The sequence below is a fragment of the Penicillium citrinum genome, assembly GCF_028827155.1.
Source record: "Penicillium citrinum strain IBT 23319 chromosome Unknown utg000001l:1.0-4955037.0:1.0-4956770.0, whole genome shotgun sequence".
NCBI classification, from domain to species: domain Eukaryota; kingdom Fungi; phylum Ascomycota; class Eurotiomycetes; order Eurotiales; family Aspergillaceae; genus Penicillium; species Penicillium citrinum.
This window is the reverse complement of record NW_026622686.1, coordinates 4337592-4364318: the sequence shown is the minus strand read 5'-3', so window position 1 is coordinate 4364318 and position 26727 is coordinate 4337592. Positions and strand designations below refer to the sequence as shown.

The 26727-nt window shown below is 48.0% G+C and overlaps 10 protein-coding genes across 10 annotated transcripts; 4 read left to right on the top strand and 6 right to left on the bottom strand.

Annotated features, from left to right (window-relative positions):
• Positions 1–1418: 1418 nt before the first annotated feature.
• N7469_001647 (uncharacterized protein) lies at positions 1419–1697 on the bottom strand (the record flags this gene model as incomplete). The annotated part of the gene is made up of 1 exon (XM_056640567.1): positions 1419–1697. The coding sequence occupies one exon, from the start codon at positions 1695–1697 to the stop codon at positions 1419–1421; it is 279 nt and encodes a 92-aa protein (XP_056506324.1).
• Positions 1698–3190: 1493 nt separating this feature from the next.
• Positions 3191–4987, top strand: N7469_001646 (PDK/BCKDK family protein kinase; the record flags this gene model as incomplete). Its single annotated transcript, XM_056640566.1, has 5 exons — positions 3191–3530; positions 3635–3783; positions 3876–4691; positions 4766–4869; positions 4924–4987. The coding sequence occupies 5 exons, from the start codon at positions 3191–3193 to the stop codon at positions 4985–4987; spliced, it is 1473 nt and encodes a 490-aa protein (XP_056506323.1).
• Positions 4988–4999: 12 nt separating this feature from the next.
• N7469_001645 (uncharacterized protein) lies at positions 5000–5224 on the top strand (the record flags this gene model as incomplete). The annotated part of the gene is made up of 1 exon (XM_056640565.1): positions 5000–5224. One exon carries the CDS (start codon positions 5000–5002, stop codon positions 5222–5224), a length of 225 nt encoding a protein of 74 aa, XP_056506322.1.
• Positions 5225–5681: 457 nt separating this feature from the next.
• On the bottom strand, positions 5682–6637 carry N7469_001644 (uncharacterized protein; the record flags this gene model as incomplete). The annotated part of the gene is made up of 3 exons (XM_056640564.1): positions 5682–6092; positions 6169–6362; positions 6433–6637. 3 exons carry the CDS (start codon positions 6635–6637, stop codon positions 5682–5684), a joined length of 810 nt encoding a protein of 269 aa, XP_056506321.1.
• Positions 6638–7575: 938 nt separating this feature from the next.
• N7469_001643 (uncharacterized protein) lies at positions 7576–9034 on the top strand (the record flags this gene model as incomplete). The annotated part of the gene is made up of 2 exons (XM_056640563.1): positions 7576–7933; positions 7974–9034. 2 exons carry the CDS (start codon positions 7576–7578, stop codon positions 9032–9034), a joined length of 1419 nt encoding a protein of 472 aa, XP_056506320.1.
• Positions 9035–9437: 403 nt separating this feature from the next.
• On the bottom strand, positions 9438–11769 carry N7469_001642 (SKN1/KRE6 family beta-glucan synthesis-associated protein; the record flags this gene model as incomplete). Its single annotated transcript, XM_056640562.1, is given in 7 exon segments — positions 9438–9489; positions 9554–10031; positions 10086–10605; positions 10659–10760; positions 10810–10832; positions 10850–10986; positions 11039–11769. 7 exon segments carry the CDS (start codon positions 11767–11769, stop codon positions 9438–9440), a joined length of 2043 nt encoding a protein of 680 aa, XP_056506319.1.
• A 1344-nt stretch (positions 11770–13113) lies between these two features.
• N7469_001641 (uncharacterized protein) lies at positions 13114–13814 on the bottom strand (the record flags this gene model as incomplete). The annotated part of the gene is made up of 2 exons (XM_056640561.1): positions 13114–13391; positions 13580–13814. The coding sequence occupies 2 exons, from the start codon at positions 13812–13814 to the stop codon at positions 13114–13116; spliced, it is 513 nt and encodes a 170-aa protein (XP_056506318.1).
• Positions 13815–14480: 666 nt separating this feature from the next.
• Positions 14481–16445, bottom strand: rpL3 (60S ribosomal uL3 domain-containing protein; the record flags this gene model as incomplete). Its single annotated transcript, XM_056640560.1, has 7 exons — positions 14481–14736; positions 14797–15627; positions 15737–15794; positions 15877–15908; positions 15981–15989; positions 16082–16136; positions 16367–16445. The coding sequence occupies 7 exons, from the start codon at positions 16443–16445 to the stop codon at positions 14481–14483; spliced, it is 1320 nt and encodes a 439-aa protein (XP_056506317.1).
• A 135-nt stretch (positions 16446–16580) lies between these two features.
• On the bottom strand, positions 16581–19413 carry cyc8 (putative transcriptional corepressor Cyc8; the record flags this gene model as incomplete). Its single annotated transcript, XM_056640559.1, has 6 exons — positions 16581–17816; positions 17860–18459; positions 18522–18614; positions 18671–18850; positions 18921–19207; positions 19290–19413. 6 exons carry the CDS (start codon positions 19411–19413, stop codon positions 16581–16583), a joined length of 2520 nt encoding a protein of 839 aa, XP_056506316.1.
• A 5273-nt stretch (positions 19414–24686) lies between these two features.
• N7469_001638 (uncharacterized protein) lies at positions 24687–25284 on the top strand (the record flags this gene model as incomplete). Its single annotated transcript, XM_056640558.1, has 5 exons — positions 24687–24697; positions 24733–24740; positions 24781–24902; positions 24923–25138; positions 25237–25284. 5 exons carry the CDS (start codon positions 24687–24689, stop codon positions 25282–25284), a joined length of 405 nt encoding a protein of 134 aa, XP_056506315.1.
• Positions 25285–26727: the final 1443 nt, after the last annotated feature.

The window sequence follows — 26727 nt, the reverse complement described above, 5'->3', positions numbered from 1 at the left end:
GTTGCCGTTGAATCTGGAGTTATGTGATATAGAGGTCAGGAGTTGTGTATATTGACCGGTTCTACGTGCTATGAAATGAAATGTATATCTTGGATCATCAGTATTGTCAGGTGACTTTATCAGTAATAGTGTAGTTGTAGATAATAAGTTCGACCGCAGGTTAGATTATTGAGTATGTGGTGATACTAATATTGATTACTAGTGGTAGATATCCCCCACCTGAGCCAGGTCATACTTGCACGGTGCAAGTAGACCAATTAATCGATTGTCAAAAAAAAACTTGAAGTCGAATCCTTCAATAATCTTTCAAGGTGAATGGATAGACTCGAAGACTCGGATATTATCAGTTTGTCGATGAAGCTGAGCGTGTCCATTCCAGGTCGACCCGATAGTAACATTCTAATAACTGAAGGAAAACCGTAAAATGCATGGAATAGAGAAATAAAAAAGAGAAAGAAAAAGAGACAAAAAGAAGAAAGGAAAAGATGATATCGACAAGAACGAGAGACATTGAAACGCTAGTATGATGTATGCAAGAAAAACAAGGAAGCCCTGGAGTGTAATGCATGGGAGCCTGAAAAGACGCTGAATGCAATGAAACGCTATGGCATGCAGGAAATATGAAATATGAAACAACAAAGAATATTCACAATTGAAAGGATTTTCAATGGGAAGAAAAAAAATAGCAAGAAAAAAGAAGAGAAGAGAAGGTAAAAAGAAAAGAAAAGAAAAGAGAACAAGAGGATAATTGGAAGAAGAAAAAAGGACCTAATCTTTGGATGAACATGCAGATGTCCTCCTGGAAACATCAGCCGGACCAGTGGGGAAATTTGACGAAAGCCACAATGGCAAAATCGGAGGAAGATCATCTTTTGCGGAGAGAAGAAGTTCAAACAGGTTTGTTGCGATGATTCGACGGATGAAGATAGGCGAACGCTCAGGCGGGTAAAAAAGCACGCTTCTTGCCGCGCGGGATATAATTGAGAACTCCTGGTAGAGATAGAAGAAACGAGAACTGGATCACTCTGAATCTGAATTTTTTTTTCTTTCTTTCCATTTTGGTTTTTTTATCTTTTTCTTTTTCATCAGAGATGATCGATAGATGGTCACCGGGTAAACAATGCAATGGTCGAACATGCGTCATGCCATGCCGAGTCGGCAGGACAGCGTCGACTAAAACACTCCGAGACCACATGGTAAACGGCATATCTCCTGGAGTATCCCATCGACGGGGGAAAGAAGAGATATGCTAATTGCCTGATCTCGACCAGATAGAAGCAGATATCATGAAGTTCATGAGATTCATTCCCAACTGGAGTCCGATGTTTTTTTAAAAAAAAATCAATTGATCCCCACCTTCATGAGCGCCCTTTTTTTTTTTCTCTCCTACTAGGACGTAGTTCATCGTAGTAATTGACTTATTCAAGAGGTACCTCCGGTATAGACTCAGATGGGTTAAAAGGGAGATAAAAGAGATCCCTAATCAACCACAGAATATAGAGAACACCCAATACCCACAACGAGGCCATGAGTTTGTATGTTGACGAACGCCAGGTGACGCGCCGAATTAGGCGTCGGCCATTGGGGCCTTCGATGGGCCCGCGACGCGGGGTCGAGGGGGAGGTGGTGCCGTTGGAGAAAGGATAGGCCGGGGCTTCGTTCATGGGCTCGCTATGGGAGGTTCTGCGGCGAGCCATGATCGACGAGATGGAAAAGGGGGGAGGAGGAGAGTAGGAGGGAGGAGTCGAAGAAAGAGGGGAGATAAGAGGAGGGGAAAAGAAAGAAGATGAAACGAAAATATTTGAAAGAGAGGGAAAAAAAAAAACAAGAGTGTGGACAGGGCTGTGAGTTGTCTCTTGTAATTGATTTGATTTGGATTTTTGATTTTCTATTTTTTTATTTTTCTTTTTGTTCACAAGCGAAGCCAGTTCGAGTGAACCACGGCGCTGGGATATTCAGCGGTGAAGTTACTCCGATTGTTTATAATCGAGTATAATATAATACAGCACCTGTAGTTGAGTATTTCTGTGCTAGTTTTAATTGTTATTTTTGATGGCATTGTAGATAGTATTGAGGAAAGTATGGTAGGAGTATAAAGTATGACTGCAAATACAACAAAGAGAGGGGCAGGTGGATACTTTGCAATCGACTGACAGAATAAAGACTATCGGAGGATATACAGTATCCTATGTATGATTATCCCATATCTTTTAAGATATAGGATAATATAATATACTAATAAACTTAAGATATACCATACCAGAGAGTATATTATAGCGGATAATAATAATTATCACTAAAGACTAATAGAAAGAAACGCACAAAAGCGAAGCGAAATCAGACGACCCGCTTGACACCAGCAGGAGAAGCATGAGCTCGAAAAAGGAAATCTTGACTCCACGGGTCACCCGCTTTGGGCCACGATCTGAGAGGCTACAATCGTATCCTCCGAGTGACAAGTGGGGGTCTCTACTTACAGTAATAGTATGTATGTATGTACATACTATGATGCAAAGGGAGTAGTTACTACGTATGAGAAAGAGTTAGTCAGAGTGAGTTTATACTAGACTAGTCCGGACTCTGTTCGGGTTGACAGGAGATCGACTGTTGCTATACTATGTACAGTACAGTAACAACTTATTGAACTACACTAACTAACAGCAGTACTATGTAATTAGTCAGGGTACTCCGTAACTCACCACACACATTTGTATGAAGACTGAGTGGGACAAAAGTACGAAAGCTCCACTGGCCCTCGGGCGAAGGGGAATCCGGGGCGATTGAGTCTTCGGGTTGTCGACTCCGTAGTTAACTAGCAGCTATGATGTACTTCTTTCTAGTAGTAATTTACACCGGGATACAAAGTATATCATATTACCTGCTAACATCCATATTGCTATATTTGTACTACTAGTATACCATGGATACAACGTCTATAATATCATTAGTATACTATTAAACTACAGTATAGTAAAAAGTAGTTAGATCTGCTCAATGCTCTCCCCGGAATTATACATTGCCCTCGGGTTAGACAATTTACCCCCGAAAGTCGGGACTTCTCGTGGGGGGTCAATTAGCCCGTTTCGCTTTGAAGCTTTTTCTTCTTCTCAATTCATTTCGTCCCTATTTTCTGAATCTCTTTAAAATTCTGCCCACGCAATTGACTCAATTGCTGCTTGCATATGCTCGAATGGTCCGAGCCGCCCTCTCGCAACTGGGGCGATTCCTCCGACGCCGGAACGTGACACCGGGAGCCAACAACGACCTCGGCAATGCGAATCTCCCCGAGTCTCCTCAGTCACACGCGACACTCAACTCCAACCTCTACCCGTCTTCCAACTCCCCCATCCACGATATCGACGACGGTTTCTATCGCCCTTTTCTCTTCTCAAAGGCCTTCTGGCCCGAATTCGACACCATGTGGAAGCCGTCAGAGCGCCTGATGGAAACCATCAGGCACTATGCCAGCTTCCCCGCAACCGGAGTCTCATTGAGGCAGATGGTCCAGTTTGGTGACCGTCCTTCTACTGGTGAGTATCATAGCGGAACAGGGAGACCAGACAATACTGATTATATCTTTTAATTTCATCTGTTCTCTGCTATCCCCATATTGTCATATTCTGACCATCTCCAGGCACTCTCTTCCGCGCATCCCAATTCCTCTCCGAGGAGCTCCCCATTCGACTCGCCCATCGAGTCCAAGACCTGGGCGAATTGCCCGATGGTCTCAGCGAAATGCCATCCATCAAAAAAGTCCAGGATTGGTACGCACAATCATTTGAGGTATGAATCAGCCCATATTGACGCTTTGCTCGCACATCTGTGTCCGTTTCTTTTTCGTCATTCCCCGGTGACTCATCCGAACCCTTCCCCAGGAAATCATCAACCTCCCTCGGCCTTCCTTGACCCAGGAAGTAAAAACCCGCCTTCTACGACCAGGTCGAATGAATGGTAGCTCCTCCAAGATCATCTCTGAGGCCACTCAAAATCCCAGTATCAAGGAAGGCCAATACCGCTCCTCCCCGACTACCAACGGAAACGGACACGCCAACGGCAAGGCGGCCGCCGCCTCCGGGCGGAGATATTTTGTGCCCGCCGACGACCACGCGGACTGGCCACCAGAACTCAATGATTATAATCAGCGATTTGCCAAAACTCTCCAGCAGATTAAGCGTCGTCACGATGGTGTCGTCACTACTGTTGCTCAGGGAATTCTGGAATGGAAACGAGTGCGACAACGCATGCAGATTGATTCGACCATCCAGTCCTTCCTAGATCGCTTCTATATGTCCCGAATCGGAATTCGAATGTTAATCGGTCAGCACATCGCACTTACGGAACAAACGCATATCAAACACGCCAACTACGTCGGTATCATCTGTACCAAGACCAATGTTAAGGATATTGCACTCGAGGCAATCGATAATGCGCGGTTCGTCTGTGAGGATTACTATGGTCTGTTCGAGGCGCCCAAGGTGCAGCTGGTCTGCAAGGACGATCTGAACTTCATGTACGTTCCTGGTCACCTGTCGCACATGCTCTTCGAGACTCTGAAGAATTCGTTGCGTGCGGTGGTGGAGCAGCACGGAGCCGACCGAGAGCAATTCCCTGTCACCAAGGTGATTGTGGCCGAAGGCAAGGAAGATATTACCATCAAGATCTCCGACGAAGGAGGTGGTATTCTCGGTCGAGTATTCCTCTTGTGTGGACTTATATGTACACTACCGTGGAGCAAACCCCCAGTCTCGACCCGGACTTTGATAAGAGTGATTTCAAGGCCCCCATGGCAGGCTTTGGATACGGATTGCCTATCAGTCGACTGTATGCTCGATACTTTGGAGGTGACCTCAAGTTGATCAGTATGGAAGGGTGAGTCTCTCGTCTACCAGCCAGCTGGTTCTTTGCTAATGAAAACCATCGCAGGTACGGAACTGATGTCTATCTCCATCTGAACCGTCTCTCATCAAGCTCGGAACCTCTCCAATGACAATTACCTGTCATGAGAGACGGCCGAACCCGGTTCACCACTTCGCACCGCCTGCACCCCAATTACATTGAACCGGCGCCCAAGGCCTCGTCTCGAGGACTGACACCCATGAATGTGCAGGCCCATAGCTCGCGCCTACGCAGTCGGGAGGTTTCGGAGCGAAAACAAGTCGGAGACGCAGAGAGTCTTTTCCACGCCGAGCAGCGCCGACGCGATGAAGCGGAGGAGAAATTTTGAGCTCATCCGCTTCGGCTGCATCCGTGGAGATATCTCTTTTGCTCTAAAGCTTGGTTTCTGGCATGATGAGGGAGAAGCACCCTACATATACACATCTACAGTCTAGATCTATCGATCTTTGGCCTGTTTATTCGAGATACCCAGACCCCCCCCCCCCATTCTCCATCTCTCTATTTCCGTCTACTTTATCCATTGTTCCCTCTTTCTACCACCCGCTTCTCCCCCTCTCATGCTGGATATGATATCATCGGGTTGGACCGGTTCTTTGTACAGTACTCTTATCTTTAGCGAAAACATATGACATTCCAAAGAAGTCTTCATCATTGTAAAGTCATTAATTGAGAATCCGTCACTCTATAGCATAAGAACCCTCAACCACGAAGCACCATGAACGAACGCATAGATAGTCGGCTTGCCAGCTTCATAGTACTATATAATAAAATAATATGTTATTAAATCAATCCAATCCCCTAGACGCAGCCCTAGAAGCACCCCTAGACACAACCCTCGAACTACCCCCAGACCCAGAAACAGACCTCGACTCAGACCGACTCCCAGCAACAAGACTCTTCCTCTTCCTCCCAGACCCCGAAGAACCCGCCTGTCTAACCCTACCACCCGGCCACCACGACTCTTCATCATGACTAACAACCTCCTTCCACGCCGCCGGAACCAAAAATGCAGTCCCAGTCCCCAAAACAGTCGACACTTGCTTCACGCCCTTCCGACCAGGCGCCATCAGTGAAGGAACAAGCTCAGTTTGCATTTCCGGAACCGCAAAACGAGCCCCGTATAAATCTTCTTCCAGGCGTGGATTTGTGGGCGCGAGCATTTTAGCTTGGAATCGTCGTCTTGTTTGAGTGATTGTCTAAACATCACCCCGAATTAGCGTGTTGTTCCTGTACTGTTTCGTTGGACACTATATAGAAAGACAGCAAGCATACCCGTCGCGAAGTAAGCGCGTGTGTCATTGTTAATTCCCAATCATCTAATACGCAAAGAGCAGCATGTTCCTCTTCGCGAGTCCTCGTCCGAATACGAGCAGCGCGCTGAACATTCTCATCCGTATTTATGGCCGGAGCGGAATGTTGTACAGGTCGTGCATGGGGGTGTGGTGCCGTGGGGAGAAAGTCCGATCCTAAAAAAAAATCATTCAATATTGAAGCTATGCTAATACTTGATGACTCAATTTTGCAAAGGTAACTCACCATCGCCGACATGCCCGTAGTCGATGAAATCGATCTCGCCGCCTGCGAGTTGAGAGAGAGATCCTGCGGTTTCGGTTTCGTTGGGAGTGTCGATTTGCATGCTGTCTACTTCTAGAGGGATCCCGCCATCTTCCAGGTCGCTTTCAGAGTCTGTTTCGTCTAGTATTATGGGAAATGGTGTATCTGTGTCGGTTGGTTGGGACATGGTGGATGGTATGCTGGCTTTGAAATGGGCAACCTGATTACTGAACCAGAGCAATAGTCGTAACTTGATGTATATGATGCCCGTCTTCTGGTGGATTATTGTTGGTTGACTATCAAGTAACGCTCTGATGGGTTCTTTCGAGGATGAATCATATATGATATGCGCGAAATGAGCCAGCCAGCTTCAGCGCAACTTGAAGGTATCTGATACCGTGTTAGTATTACCAGCACATCGCAGAGGTTTTTATTCCGTCTTACTGATCGTTCACGCTTGTTTGTTTGTTTGTTTGTTTGTTTTTTTTTAACTCTTCCACGCCAATACTACGACTCTTTGTTCGTCGATGATCGTGTAATATATCACAGTTTGAGATAGAGCTGTGTCGCGATATTCCAGTGTATCCAAGTGATGTCCGAATCGTGGCGGGGAATGCTTAGTCATGCGGACTTGGCTCTCCACATTCGAATCTTCCTCAGATCAGTTGTAGATCATCTTTTTTATTAGAATTATATGCTTTCAAGGGCATATAATCACATAATAATATCCATAGTGATATTATTGGTTCTGCATTCCATATTGACACTGATTGTGGATGTTTCGCATTCAGGCGAGTCATCGATCGGTATTCATGGCAGTGAATATATATATATACTTCTACCCCCAAGGCACTATTTATACTGGAATTGGGTGTGTTCACACACCCAATGCCATTACCACTGAAATGGATCTAATTAAGCCTATCGATAGGGTTGCTAATTCCTAGTATATTTTTTAATCATATTTAAATTCCAATCTTCCCAGTTTGAGGTTCAGGATAAAGAACTTGAAAGGTCCAAAAGTGTTTACCCATTTGCATCGGCCACGCTTCATTATCCAAACATTCACCGCCTCTCTCTTTCCGCAACTTCTATCAAAAACTCCATATTTACCTCTTAGCCAAGATGCCAATCACTGGGTTTGACCCTCATTTGTCAGCCCAACTTCACAATCGGATCCTCAGGCGAGCGTGGATTGGAGCGGGACGGGATGTCGCTTCACTCCCGTCTAAAACTTGGTGGGAAGAGTCTTCGCCTATTCCGTTCGACCTTGCATCTCGTCTTAATCCGAACTTGATTCGGTTTCTGCGTTCCGCCAAGGCATTATTGTTTGATCCTGATTCGGATTTCCATTTATTTTACTACATAATAGCACTTCATGGTAAAGATGAAATCTTTGCTCCAAATACTCCACTCGGAAGATCGGGCGATCGATATGTGTGGTTGTATCCCTCAACACGAACAAAAAGTGATGAAGAAATCGGTATATTGTAAGATCCTTATTACGTTTTGCAATAATCCAGCGCTAGCCAATGCTCACGCGCAATTTAGATTCGACCAACAGACAGAGCTTGCTTCTTTTGTGCCAGACTGGATAGATATGGTTTGGTCTGATAGGGAACGGTGGCCATGGCGGCCACTGCAGATTATTCTGCAGACATACCTAACCATGATTGATGAGGGTAAGATAACAACGTATTTGGATCGTCGGAAGGAATCAATGGATCATTTCTTTGGAGTATTTCCTTGGGAGATTCACCAATATACCCCGATGGATGTTGAGAGGGCTGTCAGTTCGTTTACCCGTCTTGTTGATGCTATTGAGACTCGACTTCCGTCAGATACGACAAATGCAACAGATGATCTTGGCCAAAGCAAGCCAAATCTAGAGGGAATATCGCTCCCATACCCCGAATCGGTTATTGAAGCATCGTTCATAGAAGCGGACTCGTTTCTCGGATTGTTTTTCTCAACTCTTCCTGCTCGCCTCCTTAACTTTCGCTATATTGCCCCTGGCATTCGACTCCAAACTGTGATTGAATTTATAGATCAACCACTCGCTGACCGCCGCCATAACCGTCTGTTTCCGGATGATGATGGTACCGAGGCGACACCATCATACCCTCTACTCTTATTTCGGGGGGAGAAGGCGAACAAGTCACCCTGGACTCGGCCCTGGTTCCCCGATGGGAGAGCAGAGGACGTTCCCTCTGGTCTATATATAGAGCCCACCTGTAAATATTCCAATTGGGAATCTGGTAACCAGAGCAGACTTCTACTTCCATTTAACATCGGAAACAATGGATTTGCTCGAAGTAGCAATGGTGTTCCATTCAAATATGTCAGGTTTGCGGGAACTGATCGACCTGATCAACTATACCAGGAGGATTTGTTCAGTGGTTATAGTGGTTTTCTACCTTGGGATTCACGTAGCTCGTATCTACATAAGATTCTGGAAAGCTGGGCGGCACGAGTGGAAATGGGTGATTGGCAAGTAGATGAAGACGGAGTTGTGGGTGGCATTGACAAGTTCAAAGAGGCTGATACTGCAAATCATTGGAGAGAATATTTTATTCCTTGGTGAAATGTTCAATCAAATTACCAGCAGGATCCTTGTTAGACACGAGCATACAGATTGGACAGAACATCTGTAACTGCGACTTCCAGTAGTTGCAGACATATAAGTAGCTTGGCATTACTGTGTAGTCACGGGTCTGAATTGATTCTTTCTCTACAAGGAGGCCTAGAACACTATGTATTTGGACTGATATCCCGAGGTACAGAGATATACTTGCGAAATTGAAGTCAAGACTGTGATATTCCAAACGCACTTCAGCGGCAACATAAAAGTCTAAATAGAGAACAAATTGAAGGGAAAATGGTGTAAGAGGAGTTAAAATATAATATCAGGTATCGAATGGATAATGCCTACCCCCCCAACGCCGAAACAAAATGCCGCTAAAACGACGTAGGAACAAATTACACCCTTAACATGTGTGCATGTAGCTATTCTTGGGCCAGTCAAAACCAGCATCCTCCCTGTAAAGTCAAAGTATAAGTATAAGAGAAGATTGCGAGGAGGAAGAAAGGAATGAAGACGTACCATAGAGTCAGGTTCGCATTGTCATACGCCTTTTTGTGATCTTTGATGTATTGCGTGGTCTCGTAGCCTGGTGGATCACAGGTGACCATCTCATCATCCGGATCCTGATAGATTCGGACGTAGTCGACGTGCAGATAAGCAGGCATATACTCCTTGATGGAGTGATTCTGTGGTGCGAAGTTATCGGCCATACCCAGGTTGAAGACTATGGACATGGGCTCCATGGGAATCATGCGTTGACCAATGTTACCATTCGGTCCAAGTGCACGACCATCTAAGGTCCAGGTTTTTCCGTCGCCAACGAACCAAGTAACATTTCCAACTGCACCGGGAGCATATTCAAAGGCAAAAATTTGGTATTCAGTGCCATTGTACCAGCGACTGTTGAGATTAGTGAGACCAGACATGGCTTGCTGATATACACCACCACGATAACTGTTGATCGAGGTAATGCGAGGATCGTAGACAGCGGTGAAGTCTATAGTAAAACCGGTTAGAATTGCGCGGGAATGTTTGAAGGGATGTTTCATACCATAGTCTGGCATATACCAGATGTCGAATGGTGCTGTTTGGAGACTTTGCGAGGCACTACCAATAAAGGGACCGTCTCCATTCAGTGCCTCTGTACTTCCTTCGATCACATCGATTTCGGGAGCACTTCGGGCTGTCCCAGGAGTAGGGTGATCACCATTGGGGCAAGTGCAGCCTGGAAGACGCATGCCTGGCAAGAAGTTGATTCCGTCAGGAGAACTCTGGTTGGGCGTGATTCCAGCGTCGCAGCCGTCATGATAACTGTATGGCCACAGACCATCGGTGGTAGCGGCGTGGCCGGGACGAGCGAGATTACCCATAGCCCAGAAACCAGGCCAGAAACCTTGGATATGGCCATCACCAGGCAATGATAGACTGGCTTCTAGTCGACCTCCCTTGAAGCACAGTTTATTCCAACTCTGAACCATCCCCGAGCGATAGTTCACGCCGTGATTTTTGAAGTTGTCGAAACGGATTACCATAGTACCTTCGCTCGTGGTTACAGCATCAGGATCATACCACTATTTAAATATTAGAAACAAGCAAAATTTCCTCGATGCCAATCTATTCTCACCTCTTTGTCCATTGTCACACCATACCACAAGTCAACTGCTTGGAAAAAGGGATCATCTTCGTCGAAAAATGTTCGACCGGGCATATTAAACTCATCCGAGAACTGTAAAGGTTAGAACCATGTTTGCTGCTAATAGCTCATAGACACTTACCACTAGCTTCCAATCCTTGCCATCTACATTCTTTTTCCACATCGCGTCTTCCGGGTATCAGGGTCAATTAGTCCCCTGCGTATATTATTCAGCAGTGGACGAGGTCCAACGTCCAGACAAAGATTATCCCCTGACTTGCAGGTGGCATCCGGTTTGAACATCCCTCCAACCCAGGTACTTCGATAATGTCAGTCTAGAATGATATTGTCTTGGATTTGTGGTTACTCACATAATAGGGTACCCAATGAAGAGAACCAAGATACCCAAGGTCAACACAGCCAATCCACCCATATTCAAAATGCCTCGACGATTGCATATATCGCATTCACGCTCTTGATCCGCCGGGTCGGGATTGTGAAGGTAGTCATCCTTTTCCACGTCCTCGGGGAAGAGTAGCAGACCATCTGTCGGCATAATGTTGAATTTCTCAGACACAGTCTGTGTATTGACATCATACTTATCGCTCCCAGAGCGAGTCGACGGTGCTCGCGAGTCTTCGAAAGGATCCATGTGGTGACGACTCTCGCGACTGATAGAACTGATACTAGACCGAGCCTGGGACCAACGATCTGGCGATCCAGATCGATCACCATCATCACGGGGAGTAGGCCGCAGCCTCGGAGGAAGCAGATATTCAGAAGATTCCGGTGCTTGTGATATACCGTAAGGAGATGCCGCTGGGAACCCGAGCGAAACAGGTACCATATCAGGGCCCGGTGTCAAAGGCCGGGGAGCAGCCCGAGAATTGGGTCGAGATCCCAATCGCGAGCCAGATCGCGATGATTGTATTGAATCCGCTCGAGATTGTGTCCGCGATACATGGGAGTCTGCTCGTGAGTCTGGCCGCGTATCTAGTGGTACATAGCCCTCATTCGTCTCGATGAATGGGTCTTGACGGCCCGAGTTCAATCGGATGTGAGGCATCTCGGGTCTGGGATGGTTGGTGCCTTGGTCCGACATCTGATGAAACTGTATACAAACACTGAAAAGCGAAGAGACCGTTCCGTCCTTCAGTTCTCGGTCTCAACTCTATACTCTTTCCCGGTCACTCCACGTCGATGGCTCCGTAGTACGTAGAAAGAGGAGAGGATGTGGCGACCTTTGCGAATGGGCGTATTGGTTGTGTTTGTCCGTTTGCTCTTCCAATCTCCAACCAATATCTGCACTGTCGTCAAGTGTTGTAGACCCCAGAGATCCGAATGAGTGGACAGGACCACTTGGACGGCATCCAATGTCCCAGGCGAAGCAGTTCAAAAGGCGTTGAGGTACAGGTGAAAGAGAGAGAAACACGAGACCTGTGAAAGAAAAGAAGAGCCTAGATTGATTCGAGGGATTGTTGTTTTCCTACACGAGGGGAGTGGAATGGTAGAGGACCCAAGGGGGCAACCGTGGTATGTGTATAGCCTCATTAACCAAGAAAGCTGTCAACAGATCGAAGATATGTGTAGTAAAGATATTTCTTCAAGTAAAAGTATCAAAAGCCATTACTTCTATATACTTTTGCTCAAATGACCCATTAAAACACCTTGTCAACCGAAATTGATGCTAGAATTTGCGCCTCTGCCGTCCCTGTCCCAGGGTTATCGCGGGGGTGTGATGCATTCCCGTTGTCCTCCCCCAGGGCAGCCAAGAATGGACCGACATGAATGCTGGTCAGGAATCTAAGGATCGACGTCTCATTGTATGAAACGGACCTCATTCACGGTATCCTTCTCGCTACTCTGTTCTGTATCGTAGGTGCAGAGATGAAATGAGGCGGTTAAGCCAACAACCCTAAAACCAGCCCAGCCCTTGGAAGAATAAGCTAGCATCATAAAAGGTACAATTTACACCTTCGACTAGTATTCAATTTGCAGTTCTTATAATTGCTCAATTTATTTCGCATTGTAGTAGAACAAATAGTATTATTTTGCGATGTTTCTTGTACTGTACTGGTTCACCTCGACCATTCCCAGACACGCGTCCACCACTCGAGCCACCAACACTCAGGAATGCGCTTCACAGCAGGTTTCCAGCACTAAGCCTGTCAAAATAGCCTCACTGCATCATTGAAGGGAGTCTCCTGAATATCTATTCTAGATATATTTGACCAGACACTCAGCAGAATCTGCCACGCGAGATGCCTCGGCTTTCCTAAGTAGATAGGCACTGCATACTAGCCACAGTGATATTGCAGACTTCTTTTGCGTTCACTTTTAGAGATATCAATACTAACAAACTAGCAAGGATATTTCATCATCATCTGCAGCAAAATACAGCTAATTGAACAAAGCTATTGAAGTAATAAACCCATCTTCTGCCAATCTAGGACTCAACAGCCTTGGCCCGCAAACCAACAATACGCTCTTCAACAACATCCAACGCCAACAGCCAATACTCCAGCGTCGTACTGCTAAGCTCAACCCGATACACCTTCACCTCCACAGCAGACTGATCACCATTCTCATCACTTTCAACAGCCGCAGACCGTACAGCATGAAAGACAGACGAGTACTGATTGTTCGGATCAAAAGATGACGGCGTAAGAGTCGAGATATCCTGGCTCAGATCACTATTCGGGGAAATAAGACCGGACAATTGATCTACGAAATCCACGACGATTAGCACGTACAGTCAGAACACATATAATAACGCGCCACGGCATGAAGAGAAGACACGGTGCAGCGCCCACGCTGACACCCTAGCATCCCAGTCTCACCACCGCGGGAGACTTTTATCCCTTAAGGGCTTCAAGCCGAGGGACGTAGATATGTAGGAGAAAGTCACGTACCTGGGCTAGGCCAAGTACCCTGCTTTGCGCCCTTCCAGGAAAGAGACACAGGCTCGAAGGGCTCGTCTGTATCGGAGATGTAGTAGCTATCGACGGACTGGAGGGGGGTTGGGATTTGGGTTGTTGTATCCACAGTTTCTGTTCGGTTGGGTTCGGTCCCTTGCTGGGTTTTGAGGCCTGCGTTTAAATCTGCATTGGCTTTGTCGAGGAAGGACATGTATGCGTCGTCGGACATGATGGGGGTTTTCGTGGAGAAGTGTGAGGGTGAGAGTGAGAGTGAGGCGTGAGATAGGACTGCTGGGGATTTGGTTGGGATGGTGGGGGAGGTGGTGGTTCGATGCGCTTGATTCAGGACTTGGGGTTTCGTGAATCGAGTAGCATATGATAGTTGTCGATGTAACGGGATGCGCTGGTGTGATATTGAAGGGGAGATGATAAGAGTCTTAAGGGAAGAAAAGTAGACGTGGCGAGCTTGTCTTGCTTGAAGTGCTTTCGGGGAGAAAAGTGGGATGACGCAATGCATTCTGCAGTTTGAAGACTGCCTAGTCAGCGCAAGCACCACCAGCACCAGCAGAGGGGAAAGGTGGGATGAACAAGGATGAAGAGGGCACCTAGTGTCAAGAAGAGGTGTAGAAGGGAAAGATGGTATGTATTTGCGAATTACAGAAAAGGAGAGAGTTGTTCAAGCTGCCGCCATGAGCCGCCGGAGATAGGCGAAGTATGTGGATAGTATATTCTACTGTAGGGTGACAACTGATAGAGATGGCTAGATCAATGATCAGGACCGTTACCCAAAAAACTACTAGAGAATCTACTTGAAAACATTGAAAAGGTATTGTTCGCTTTTTTTTATTGAACAAGAAAATACGTAGCACTCCACCATCCAAATAATTCAAACCCCTTAAACAGTCTGGATAAGGTCCTTCTTGAGGGTACCCAGGAAAGCACGCTTCTCCTCGGCGGTCTGGAAAGCACCGTGACCGAACTTGGAGGAGGTATCGATCCACTTGAGCTCGACCTTCTCGGTAGCGCGGCGGTTGGTCTGGGGGTACAGAGTCTTGCGCAGGGTCATGACGCGCTTCTTGACACCGGGAACGGAGCCCTTGAGCAGGAGGAAATCGTTCTTGACCTCACCGTAGTGGACGAAGCCACCCAGACTAGAAAATGTTAGCAAAAGACTGCAATATAGACATTGTCAATGGACGGTAAAAACATACGGAGTAATCTGCTTCTTGGAGATGTCGAAGTCGGTGGCGGCGTTGCCCTCATCGGAGCCCTTGCCGATACGGAAGACCTTGTGGTTGCAAGAGGTACGGTGGTGGTAACCCATCTGACCGGCACGAGCAACAGTCCACTGGACGTGGTTAGGGTGCCAAGCACCGATACAAGCAACCTTACGCAGACCCTTGTGAGTCTTACGGGGCAGCTTGGTGGTACCCCAACGGGAGGTAACACCCTCGAAACCGTGACCCTTGGTGACGGCAATAACGTCGATCATCTCGTCCTTCTCGAAGATGGAGTCGATGTCGATGGTCTTCTCGAACAGGTTGCGGGAGAAGTCGACCTTGTCGGCAATGGAGCCACCGTTGACCTGGATCTCCATGAGGTGGGCCTTCTTCTGCTTGATGGGAGTCTGGCGGATCTGGGTGTGGGCGAGGACACGGACGACAGTGCAGTACTTCTTGATGCGCTCAAGCTCGCGGGTGACGGCAGCGCCGGAGTTGTCGGCGTGCTGCTTGGCGTACTTGGTGAAGGCCTTCTTCTTGGACTTGTACCAGTTCTTGTAGAAGCGGCGCTTGACCTCGTCGCTCAGGTGCTCAGCCCAGACGGTGGTGAGCGAGCGGAGACCACGGGGAGTCTCGATGTAACCGACAACACCAACGGCAACGAGAGGGGGAGTCTCGATGACGGTAGCGGCCTCAACAATCTCCTTCTTGTGCATCTTGGCACCGGGACGGTCAAGGTCACGGACGATGGTGGTCATACCGGCCTTGTAGCCCATGGAGGCAGTCAGGTGGACGGGCTTCTTGGGGTCATCCTTGGGGAAGCTGGACGAAAGGCGAAGTCTTAGTATACCATGTCTGCGCAAAAATTTTCTCTCCTCTTCGAGAGGCATATCCAAAAGTTTTTTCAACGACAGCGAAGGGGGAGACTCACGACTTGACCTTACCGCGGTGGCGGGCCGCACGCTTGCGGGGGAGGTAGGCCAGGGAGCCTGTTGAATTATAAAAAATCAGTAAACCCGCACATTTGAAGATATCTCGAATTTTGTCGCATAGAAAAAGTTGATCACGAACCGTGGCGAGGCGCTTCGTACTTCCGGTGACTCCTGATTGAGGGATATAGATCAGCAATTGATTCAAATGATGTCTTTGTATGTTAAGGGAGTAAGTCGACTTACATCTTGACCCTGTGTTGTCGTTAGTCGTCGAGGTGGTGAGAGCGACGATCGAGAAAGCCGGAAGGTGTATTTTGCACCGCTTAACGAGAGTGTGGGCTTACTTAAGCGAGCCCGACTTCCCGTTTGGGATAAGCGACCGGGTGCCCTGGCGAATGACTAATCTGGGCAGGTCACGTGGTCACGGGCACAACTGTTCCCCAGTTTTACTGGTGGAACTGTAATTTCTACAGGGAGTAACATACCTCTATGGTCAAGGCAGAAAGAGAATTTAGTGGATAATGGGCTGAATTGACTATCACAAATAACATGCCGAGGCATCAAGAGATTTCGAAGAAGATAGACGGTGGGAAATTCATAAAAAGTAACAAGGAAACGAGAACGAATACAGGTCTGATCAGCATCCAGTGCCTCGGCTCTCTGGAGCAGATCAACGTCAACGTTAACAGACACATTCATACCGTACATCGGATCGCGAAATGGAAAAGGTAGAGGGAGGGGTCAGAAGAGTGAATGTAGAGAATGAGAGCGAAATGGATGTCCATGGTCAAATGATAAGAATAAAAAGAAGTAAAGAATTTAATCAACCTCCAACCTTTCTTTTCATGCGGAAGTTTCCGCCTTGGGAGGTGTGGCTGGGCGACCATTACTGGTGCCGTTGGCGGCATTTTCACCGCTAGGGCTACCCTTGGTGGCTGCTCCAACCTTCTTCTCCTCATCCGCATCGTCATCGTAGTCCTCGTCAACATCCATTTTCCGAGCTGGAGGCTCGTGGGATGCGGGTGCCTCGGGGCGAGGCGCCTCTTCCTTCACTGGTGTGTTGGCTGAAGGCGGACCTGAAGGGGGTCCATTGGAAGCGGGAGCAGAGCCCTCATTCATGGGAGGAAGGCTAGGGCCACCGGAAGCGTGAGGAGGCATATTTTGAATCGAGGGCAGAGTAGGAGGATGGTGGGCTGCCTCCGATGGGTGATAGTTTTCGTTGGCACGACGAGCATCCTCACGTCGTGCTTCCGAGGAGCTGCGTCGTTGCATCTCGCTGGGCGACGGCAAGTGCGCGGGTGGACTGGGACGACGGGTGCTCTGATCGTCTAGACGTGCCCGGCTCTCATCGCTGGCGAGCTTCTTGACTGGTCCAGCTTCGCCCTCCCATTCACGGCCCCGCTTCATAGCAGAAGTGGGACGGTCTTCGAGACCACGGTCGCGGACGGCAGCAGCTTCAGCTGCGGAAGCAGAGGTGGGAGCAGGAGCACCCGAAGCGATGCCGGTTGGGTTAGGAGGAGGGGGAGGCGGGGCAGTAGGGCCATGGTGATACTGCTGGTGTGGGTAGCTTGAACCCGGGGATGATGGTCGCTCATCGCGGATTGGGCGGATCTCAGTTGGGGGAGTGAAAGGGCGGTGATAAGGAGGAGGTGCAGCAGCGCCGGGAGCAGCAGCAGCGGGAGGAGGTGGAGGGCCACCGTTAGCACCAGGAGGAGGAGCTGCCACTGCGGGAGGCGCAGGAGGCAAAGGTCCCCGGGCAGCTGACGGGAAACCACCGCTAGGAGCACGCTCATGGCCAGACGGCTGAGCAGTTCCAATCTGAGGCAAATGAGGAGCTTGGTAGCCAGCGGGGGCGCCCATCTTGGGTGAGCGTGCTGGGATACGGGCAGGATCAGGGAAAGCTCGACCAGGTTCTTGGCGAGGGCTTGCCTGAGCGAGAACGCCAGGAGCACGAGCCGGGTCACGTTGTTCAAGACCGTTTGCCGGAGGAGCCTGTGCCTGAGATGGGAGATCGTTGATGCCGCGATTCCAGTCGGTGATTTGCCTTGGGGGGGGCGGGAGCCTGGGCCGGAGGGCCAACTGGAGCAGGGGCACCCCATTGAGGAGGGGGAGGTGCACCAACACCAGGAGCCTGGTAAGCCTGGGGGTGAACATCCTGCGGCTGTGGCGCCGGAGCATTGGGCTGTTGAGCATTGCCGCCATGGAGCTGGCTTTGGAGGAGTTGTAAACGAGCCTTAATGTGGACATTAGACGGATCCAGATCAGCCGCGCGACCATAGGCGTCCAGTGCGTCGGCAATCTGGTTGTTGCACGATTCGTATAGAGTACCCAGATCGTACCAAACCTCGGATATATATGGGTTCAGGCGGATCGCACGAGAGTAAGCATCAAGAGCATCACGATACTGGTTGATCTGGTAGTAAAGGACACCAATGGAGCACCAGAAAGTTGGGTTGCGTCCATCACGGTAGACCGCTTGTTGATAGGCTTCGTAAGCCTTGGGGTACTTGGCTTGCGACATATAACAGCGACCGAGAAGGTACCAGCTTTGTGCATCGTTGTTGTCCGCGCTAACCGACTTCTCGAGGAACTCAATGGCCTTCTCCTGGCTGGAGAAGCTGCCGCTTTGCTGATGGTAGAGCCATCCCAATTGCTGCAGGACCTTGGCGTGGTTAGGATCACGCTCGAGAACTCTGCGGTACGCTGCTTGAGCGGAATCAAACTAGATGACGATAATGTTAGATTCTCTTCACTTATACTAGTGCAAAAATACGGGAAACTCACGTCCTTCTGCTGCTCATGCACATGGCCAATCTGAAACCAAATATCCTCCTCGGTCAGGGGGCGTGGGGGATCATTGACGATGTATTTGAAGCACTGGGATACCGGTTAGCTACTGAACCATCGCGAGTAGCCCATGTGAAGCGACATACCTCCAGACTCTGACTAAATTTTTGCTGCTGCTTATATATAATGCCCAGGCGGAAATAGATCTCATTGGCCTTCTCGAAATCGGGAGCCATGCGCATGACTTGGGAGAAGGCTTCTTCGGCATGGTCGAGAGAGCCGTAGCGATCATAGAGAATACCGATACCGTACCACAGTTTTGGTTCCTGAGTGGGGGTCAATTTTTTGTTTTGTTGTGTTAAGATTTGTGGGGGCCGAAAATAAAGACCGACTCACCTTAGGGTCGCGGAGATGATACAAAGCCTGCTGGTAAGAGGTATATGCGTCTTGCAGGTTATCCATCATTAAATGGCAGTGTCCAATACTGCCCCAAGTTTCTCCGCTGGTACCGTCGAGCTTCAAGATGCTTTGAAGGTACTCAATGGCCTTGGGGAACTGCTCCCTTGTGCGCAGGATGCAGGAGATGGCGTTCATGGCTGGGATGGACCATTGATTGTGACGCAAAGCCTGTTCGTACGCATTCAACGCGCCATCAAGATCTCCCATCAATTCGGTCAAGCTACCTGTTTTTATGAGGACCGTGGTCAGTATCGTGTCACGTAATAAGTGTCGCCATGGAGCAAAAACGGATTATCCCAATCTTACCAATTGACAGCCAAACTTGCTCGTTAAGTGCAGCAATCTTCTGGGCGGTGTTGAGGGGAACACTCTTCTGGGTTTGCGCAGGCATGGCGGGCATATGTCCGTTGACCTGGACATGTGTAGGCATGTGCGCAGCAGCAGGGTGATGGGGGGGCCACGCCCGCAGTAGGGGAAGGTTGGGTATGAGACATGATCCTTGAAAGGTATTTCGAATTTCGAGATAGCTCAGCTATCTTGCGATCCAAGAATTGATGAGGCTTGCGACACGATGATGCAATGAGCCGAGCTGGTTGAGAACAGTCCGGCGCGAATTCTCGATGAGGATGTCAGTCAAGGCAAATAATATTTGATGCGATAGAAGAAGTGAGGATGCGACACCTGATCGCCCTGATGGATGAGGGTCGATCGGGATAGGCGGATTGATGGATGTGATGCGATGGCCTCTCCCGGGGATGGAGTCGCAGGCGGGAAAGGAGCGCGCGTGGAGAAAATCCGGAGAAAGCTTCCCACGAGCGTAGAGAAAAGAAGAAAGCGAAGGATTAGAAAGGCAGAGAAAGGAAAGACGGGTGGGTGACAAAGGCAACCGCGTCGAAAGGGGAGGGGAAAGGGAAAAGGGAGGGGATAGAAGGATGAAGATGAAGCCCAAAGGAAGGAGGGAAGAGAGAGTCGAGGGGCTGGCAGGAAAGGTGTGAAATTTGCCAAGATACGCTAGTGGTTGCGCAGCTCAGCGGCCGTCACCACCGCGCAAAAAAAGCTGACATCCCAATGCAGCCTAGCGTAGTGGAGTCGATCTGGGGTTCGTATGATCTGGAAGGTCTTTCAAAGATTAATCAAAATAAATTTGGAAATTTGATCTAGATCGATAATTGACAATTGCTGATGTATATCTACAGCATTTTTTATCTAGTATTATATCCCAAGTCTAGATCATTCAAAATCTGGAAAACAATAGTCTCGTTTATCGTGATCCGGTACATCCAAGCAGGACCCACACCGTTAAGCCCCCGGTTGGGCCGAGTGGCGCCCCGGTGGGGCCCTCGGGGTGGGCACCCCCCCCCCGTGGTCGCTGGTGCTAAGGTATTAGTGCCACTGGTCTCCGTGCCACTCCGATTACATCTTAGCCTTCTCCATCCGTCACAGCTAACCCTGGAAAAGAAAGCAGCATGGCCCGTGCGGCCCAGATCCCTGTGCCTACCCTGTCGGGATGAGTGCAGTACTCCGTACTCCGTCCACCACACATACTACAGTACACATCCATAATTAACTCCCCCCTGGTAACCTGTCTGACCTTGAGCCCCCCCTTGTCGCTTGGTCACGGCTTCTCCCCATTTCTTCCGCAAACCCGGCATCGTGCAGTACATACTTCCCCACCCTCCACGATGGACCCCAATACCTCATGCTGCATCCCCTTCAGATGCAATGAGCTGTACTATGTAGACTACTGTAGCTGTGGACTACCTGTACATAATGTCGCTATCCTTGTACATTGAAAATCCCTTTTCGCATTGATATATATATATATTTAACTTTCCTCTCCTGCTGCTTGATACATATTTGCTTTTGCCACTTTCTTTTGATCTTCTCCTTTTCATTTTATTTGTCTGTATTCTCCGTAACTGCAGGGTTCCCTGACTTGCATTCCTCCAGCCGCTAGCGCATTTCCTAAAAGGTTCGCCCCCTTCCGTCATTATTCCCGCTCCCAGTCATCTAACCCGATTTAGACTAGCGGATTTCCTTTCTAAATTTTCTTGTTTTCTTTTATTTTTCTTTTTATATGCAATCTTCCTTTTTGGTGCAGCCTTAGTCCCTTTGGGCAGTCTTTCTCCATTTGATCTTATTTGATTAGTTTTTTTTTCCTTGTCATTTCTTCCGTTTTTCTCATTTTCTTCATTTTCCCTTCTGATCTGGCCATGGCTATCCGGCTCTTCTTCAGCCACAGCGCCACAGGATGATCTTTATATTCAAAGAATTGGGCTCTGACCCAGTGGAGTCACAATGTGACAATGCACACGCGCCCCCCTTTTTTTTTCCAGCAGTCCACAGTCCACAGTCCACAGCCCAACTCCACTCAAGATGTCCACACGTCCCCCTCCGAAATAAGAGCCCCCCCTCTCTTTCTCCGTACTCCCATCCACTCGCTATTCCTTGTTGCTAGTATCCAATATCAGTGAATAGTATACATAGTCCAATCCATACCGCATTCAGCAGAAACCTTCGATCGTCCCATGGCGTCATGAGGAACTGTAGTGGGTTCGGGAAAGACTCCACTGCCGTAAAAATGGCCACGCATCCCTAAATATCTTTCTTTGCTCTTGCTACATACTCTTCCATTCCCATTCCATCTGTAACAGGGTTCAGCTAACCGAGCCGTTTTACTATTGTGTACGTACGTTCGGCGTAGTAATTATCCAATCCACAAGTCAGTTGTGAAACACCCCCAAACGAACAGCCAAAGCCAACGCATATTCCTTCCGCCAATGGTCGCTAACAATTGATGAACCAAATCGTCGTCTGGCGGATGCAGATCTCCTTTGGGTTACACAACCGCTGGGATGGGGGCGAGTTTTGAACGGGTCGCGTTTGGGAGCTGTGGGACTCGTTGGCATTCGTTGATCCTCGTGAATATGCCGTCACATTCCCCTTTCCCCAGATGAGACAATCTCATCCTTCATGTCCATTTTATGTACGGGACGACTAGCCCAGTGACTATACATAGCGTATATGCAGTTTATCGGAGGGCAAAAACTCCCTCTAAACCCTTTATATATACTATGTACAGATGTATGTACATATGTATTACCGAGTCCAAATAGTGATGCACTAAGGGGGTTGGTTTCTCGGGACTTGTGCCCTATGCTCCACGTAGAAGAAAAAAAAATGAAAAATGAAAAAAGGCTGCCGCGCGCATACGTTAAAAATCCACTTAGTGGAGACATCCGGCGCCGAGGCATTACCTAAAGCCGCGTGAGCCTCTAGAGTGCATTCCAAGCAAGAGGGATGACACTGGGCATTTACATACTATGTACATATGTACATATATACACACAGACAGAGATAAGCGTAAAAGAACTATGGGTCATTGCACGATGCTCCGGGCATAACTTCAACATGGAGGTGGGACTGTGCAACCCGCTAAACCCATAATGAAGAATCTGGCCGTCGCAAGATATATTTCACATTATGTTTGGATCCTCAATGTCTCACTTGAGCCCTCTACCCTGGAGGATAGAGAGGTGGTAGGAACCATCGTAATCAAAAACCACATGACTTGAGTTCTCCCATAGAAAAGGCACTCTTGCATCCTAGAATGAATAGATTCATCATCGAATATTGATAAACGTCCAACATATACCTATACCAGCCCTGGTCGGTAGTGTGTACATATGCTACTCATGTTGCGTTGCACTGCTCTATCTCTATGAATGACTTAAGACAGCCATTAAATACTAGCCTGGTCGAAGCAGTTGATATACGACCCACATTGCGAGCAGAGACATCAATCGCGTGAATTCAAACATGAGCATCAATTCTACAATCGGGAAATATAACAATGTAGTTCCCCGTCCTCGGTCAAAATCCACTAGATCATGGCAGTCCTCACCCCGGATCACATCTAGACCGTGCGACTAGCTCTGAAATAAGAAATAAACAAATAAACAAATTAAATTAAAATTAGAAATAAAAATAAGAATTGGAAAATTCGAGCCAATGATTTACTCTCAGGTACCGCCATGCGAATGACTATGTAGATCGAGACTATGCACCCTCGGATTAAACTAGAACGGCTAACTACACCAATCTGCGACCGAGCAGAGCCACCGGGGAACACGAAGAAGCTCGGCCATGGATTAGTTACCCCGGACATTATCCCAGTTCATTTTCTGTTACCCAGCAGCATGGGGCAGATAAGAGCACAGGTCGAACCCGACGAGTCACCTTTGCAATGGATCTCGGCATCAAAGCAGCCAGTGAAAACGATGGGTGTTGCAGCCACAAAGGAGGCGATCCGGTGATGGGTGGACGCGGTGCAGTTTGACCGAGTACCACGGCAACCGCGATCGACTTGGCCCTTGCTGCTTACCGCGTGCTCATGATTGTCTTGGTTTTATCTCCTGTCTCTGCATTCTGTTTGGTTTATTTTGGTTTATTTTCCGTTTCTTTCCGTCGAGGAGGGTGTACATCCATAGTACAGTAAACTTTGCTAATTGGAGTCAAGAACAGGTTGATGCCTCATCTCTGCCAAGGCTGATCAAGGTGTACATACTGTAAATTGTCCGGCCAGCCATGATAATGAAGTTTGAGACGATCAGGTGTGAAACTGAATAGGTAGGTACTTACTATTCAATTAGTGCATACTATTCTATTGATCACATCTATATGCTCACTGAGTATAAAATTGGCAACTTGAAGTGGAATTCGGTATACCCGGATTTCCCTCCTTATGCCCTTATTCTCGGGTGATACTTGAGAATAACTATACTCAAGTCAAACCTTAAAATGTACTTACTCAATACATCTTAAATAGTTACCATATCTATGGCTAGGTGTTAGAAGAACTAAGTAACTAGTAGTAAGTACTAGGAGGACGTAAGAAGGGTTGAACTTCAAGTTCTCCAACAAGGAGTAATAGTCTGTCCCCGACTTGGAATAACTTTCCACGAGTATCCTTGAATTCCACAGGAAACTAGATAATATCTATAATGGATTGAACCCCTCTTCTAGCACCTAACCATCGAGACGAGGACGGGTTGAATCCCCTAATGGTCTGCAGTCTGAGTGGGAGAGAAGCTAGCTGCACCTCCTCATCTGGTTAGTTCAGTTGAATATCCTATCATGCACCCCTTTGATAGCCAAGTAAGCTTCAAACAAAATGGGTTATCAGTAGCTATATGTAAAGACTATTCCAATAAGCTCAGTATAATTGAGGATACATTTCGGACTAAGATAGTGCCTGCCAAACTCAAAGCCATTTCATTAGTCTCTGAGAAACAGTGTCTGGAATGGCAGGTCTAAAAGAGCGCCACCCGATATCAGCCCTAGAAGAGGAGAGATCAATATGACCCTCCTTCCCCATCTAGCATAAGCCATGCCTGACAGGAAGCAGGGGACGGCCCCATCTTGCATGCGTGCTCGGGGCTCTACAGTCGATCACTCCCTTTACATCATGCATTACTTAGTCGTGGATAGGCTTGATCTGTCGTTGCATTTCATGATAATCTCTTTATGCAGCACGATGTACCTGTGCATGACAGTAGTCGTTAGGTCATGTAGATCTTTCTAGATAGCAGATGACAACCCCAAGCTATGAAGCGCGTTTTCTTTTTATTTGTTTGCTAATCTACATAAGAGGTGTCCAGTATTGAGTGCTTGCAAAGTTTGACATGCCTGGTCACAAACACCATGTACACTATGTATATACTTATTGGTTGTTTTGCTATGTATACAGGCTAAGGGGTACGTCTTTTGAGGATTTTTACGATATATGTTAATATAGCAACCTTGCTATACGGTGGCGCACAGGCACCGCGTTTATCACAAGCAGGCTTTGACATAACCGCAGTTTCCGAATACAAGCATCTAAACGCCCTGTCAACAGCAAGCTCCTATGTACCACTAGTATGTACATAAAAATATAGGGCTACTCCACTCTGAAGGATCGTGCTGAGAATTGGGCCAAACTTCAGTTGGACCAGATGTGGATCGAAGATGTTTTGGACAGAAATCGGCGTCAAAGAGAGGGCCCACAAATTCACCTGGAGCAAGACGAAAACTCTCCATATGCAAATGTACTTCTGTACCGGTCAATGGCTTATCAATGTTCTCCGTACTCCGTGCTCAGTACTGAGTACTGTGTATGTACGTATGTATAACGTGCCGAACTCCGGATTCTGCCCCCTGTGCATACTTGATGTATAACTATAACTAACTAGTGACTACAACAAAGTAGTAGTCCAGTACGGAGGATGTACCAACCAATGTCAGCTATGGCAATAAATAGTTGATTAACCATCATCCGATTGGCGATTAACGGTGTGGACCCTCCCGCTTTCAACACACTCGGTGATAGATTACAGCGCATGAACCTTCCGGGGCTTCTCTTTCAAACCAATATCTTTCTATAGGACCATGGTCAAAGTGGGGTGATATGCACGGCCACGGGAGAGAAACTTGAAATTTGTGACGGATCTACACCCACCCAACTTGGCTGGTGCAATGACAGCTCATGATCGGCTTAAGAAGGTGATCACCCCCAGAGTCCTGTGTACTCTCCAACAGCAACACATGATAAGAGGCAGAGACGGTGAAGATCCAACGCGGGGTCTTTGTCCTGTCATATCAGCCAGTTGGCTAGACAAGGGAAGTCCTAGCGAGTTGTCACCGACGGTGCCCGCACCACATTTTTGATATTACACCCCCAGGCGCCAGCGTGACATTGTCAAAGGGAGCAGCAGCGTGGCAACACTGGGCAGTTTCAGGATCTGAATTCAGGGTCCCAAAACTCCCTAAGAGCGCGGCACACAGGTAAGAATTAAAGAGCCCAGGCCAGGGCCACGCAACCCTTCGTATCTGACCGCCCAGCCAAGCGCGGCTCGTCAGATTTCCGCAGCAGATGGGAGATGCCGAGAAATGCTCGGCGAAAGGGCCAAGAGATATGGGATTTCAACGAACAAAATATGAACATTGATACCGGTGGAAGAACCAACCGTTGCGGTGCCTGAGAAATTCCTTTTGAGTCATTCCTATCGGTAGAATGAAAGGATGGTAGCCAAGACAACTAGTATAGGCTACCACGACTGAGTCGGAGGGGATGATTGTGAGTTCAAAGGTAATATGATTATCACTCCTTTGAACGGGAGGATCAAACATGACCTCGTCAATGTTACTTTATGTAATCTTTGATTTGATGTATGTACATATGTGTACAGTATCATTGGGGTGGGGTGTGCATCACCGCGGTCCGCGCCCAGGTAGGGTAGGTTTAGGCGTGGGTAGTCTGGCGATCTTGGGGGGGATGTGCAGCTTTGTGCCCAGGAACTTAACTGTAGACTATTGAGGCGTTTACCTAATAAATATTGAAAGCACAAAACATCATGCATCTGCTGAGCTTTTATTTTTTTCAATCTGACTCCGCCTTGCCCCTTCCCTTCACATTCAGATTCTACTGAATTTTGCCAATCTCTCGGCGCCTGGGCAGGCTCGGCACCGGGATACACCGAGGTTATGTGGCTGGCCGGAGTACTAAGAGCCCACAGATTTTCATAAAGGAAGAAGCTAGAACTCCCAGGTGGGTTTTGGCATTCAGCGTATTTGTCTAAGCATAAAATATTCAGTATATAGAACCGGAAGTACGGAATCGATGCTAGACCATGCCTTGCCAGCCCTAGCGTAGTGCACCGATACCCGAGAGTCTTCACATGTCACGTGCGTATTGGGCAATACC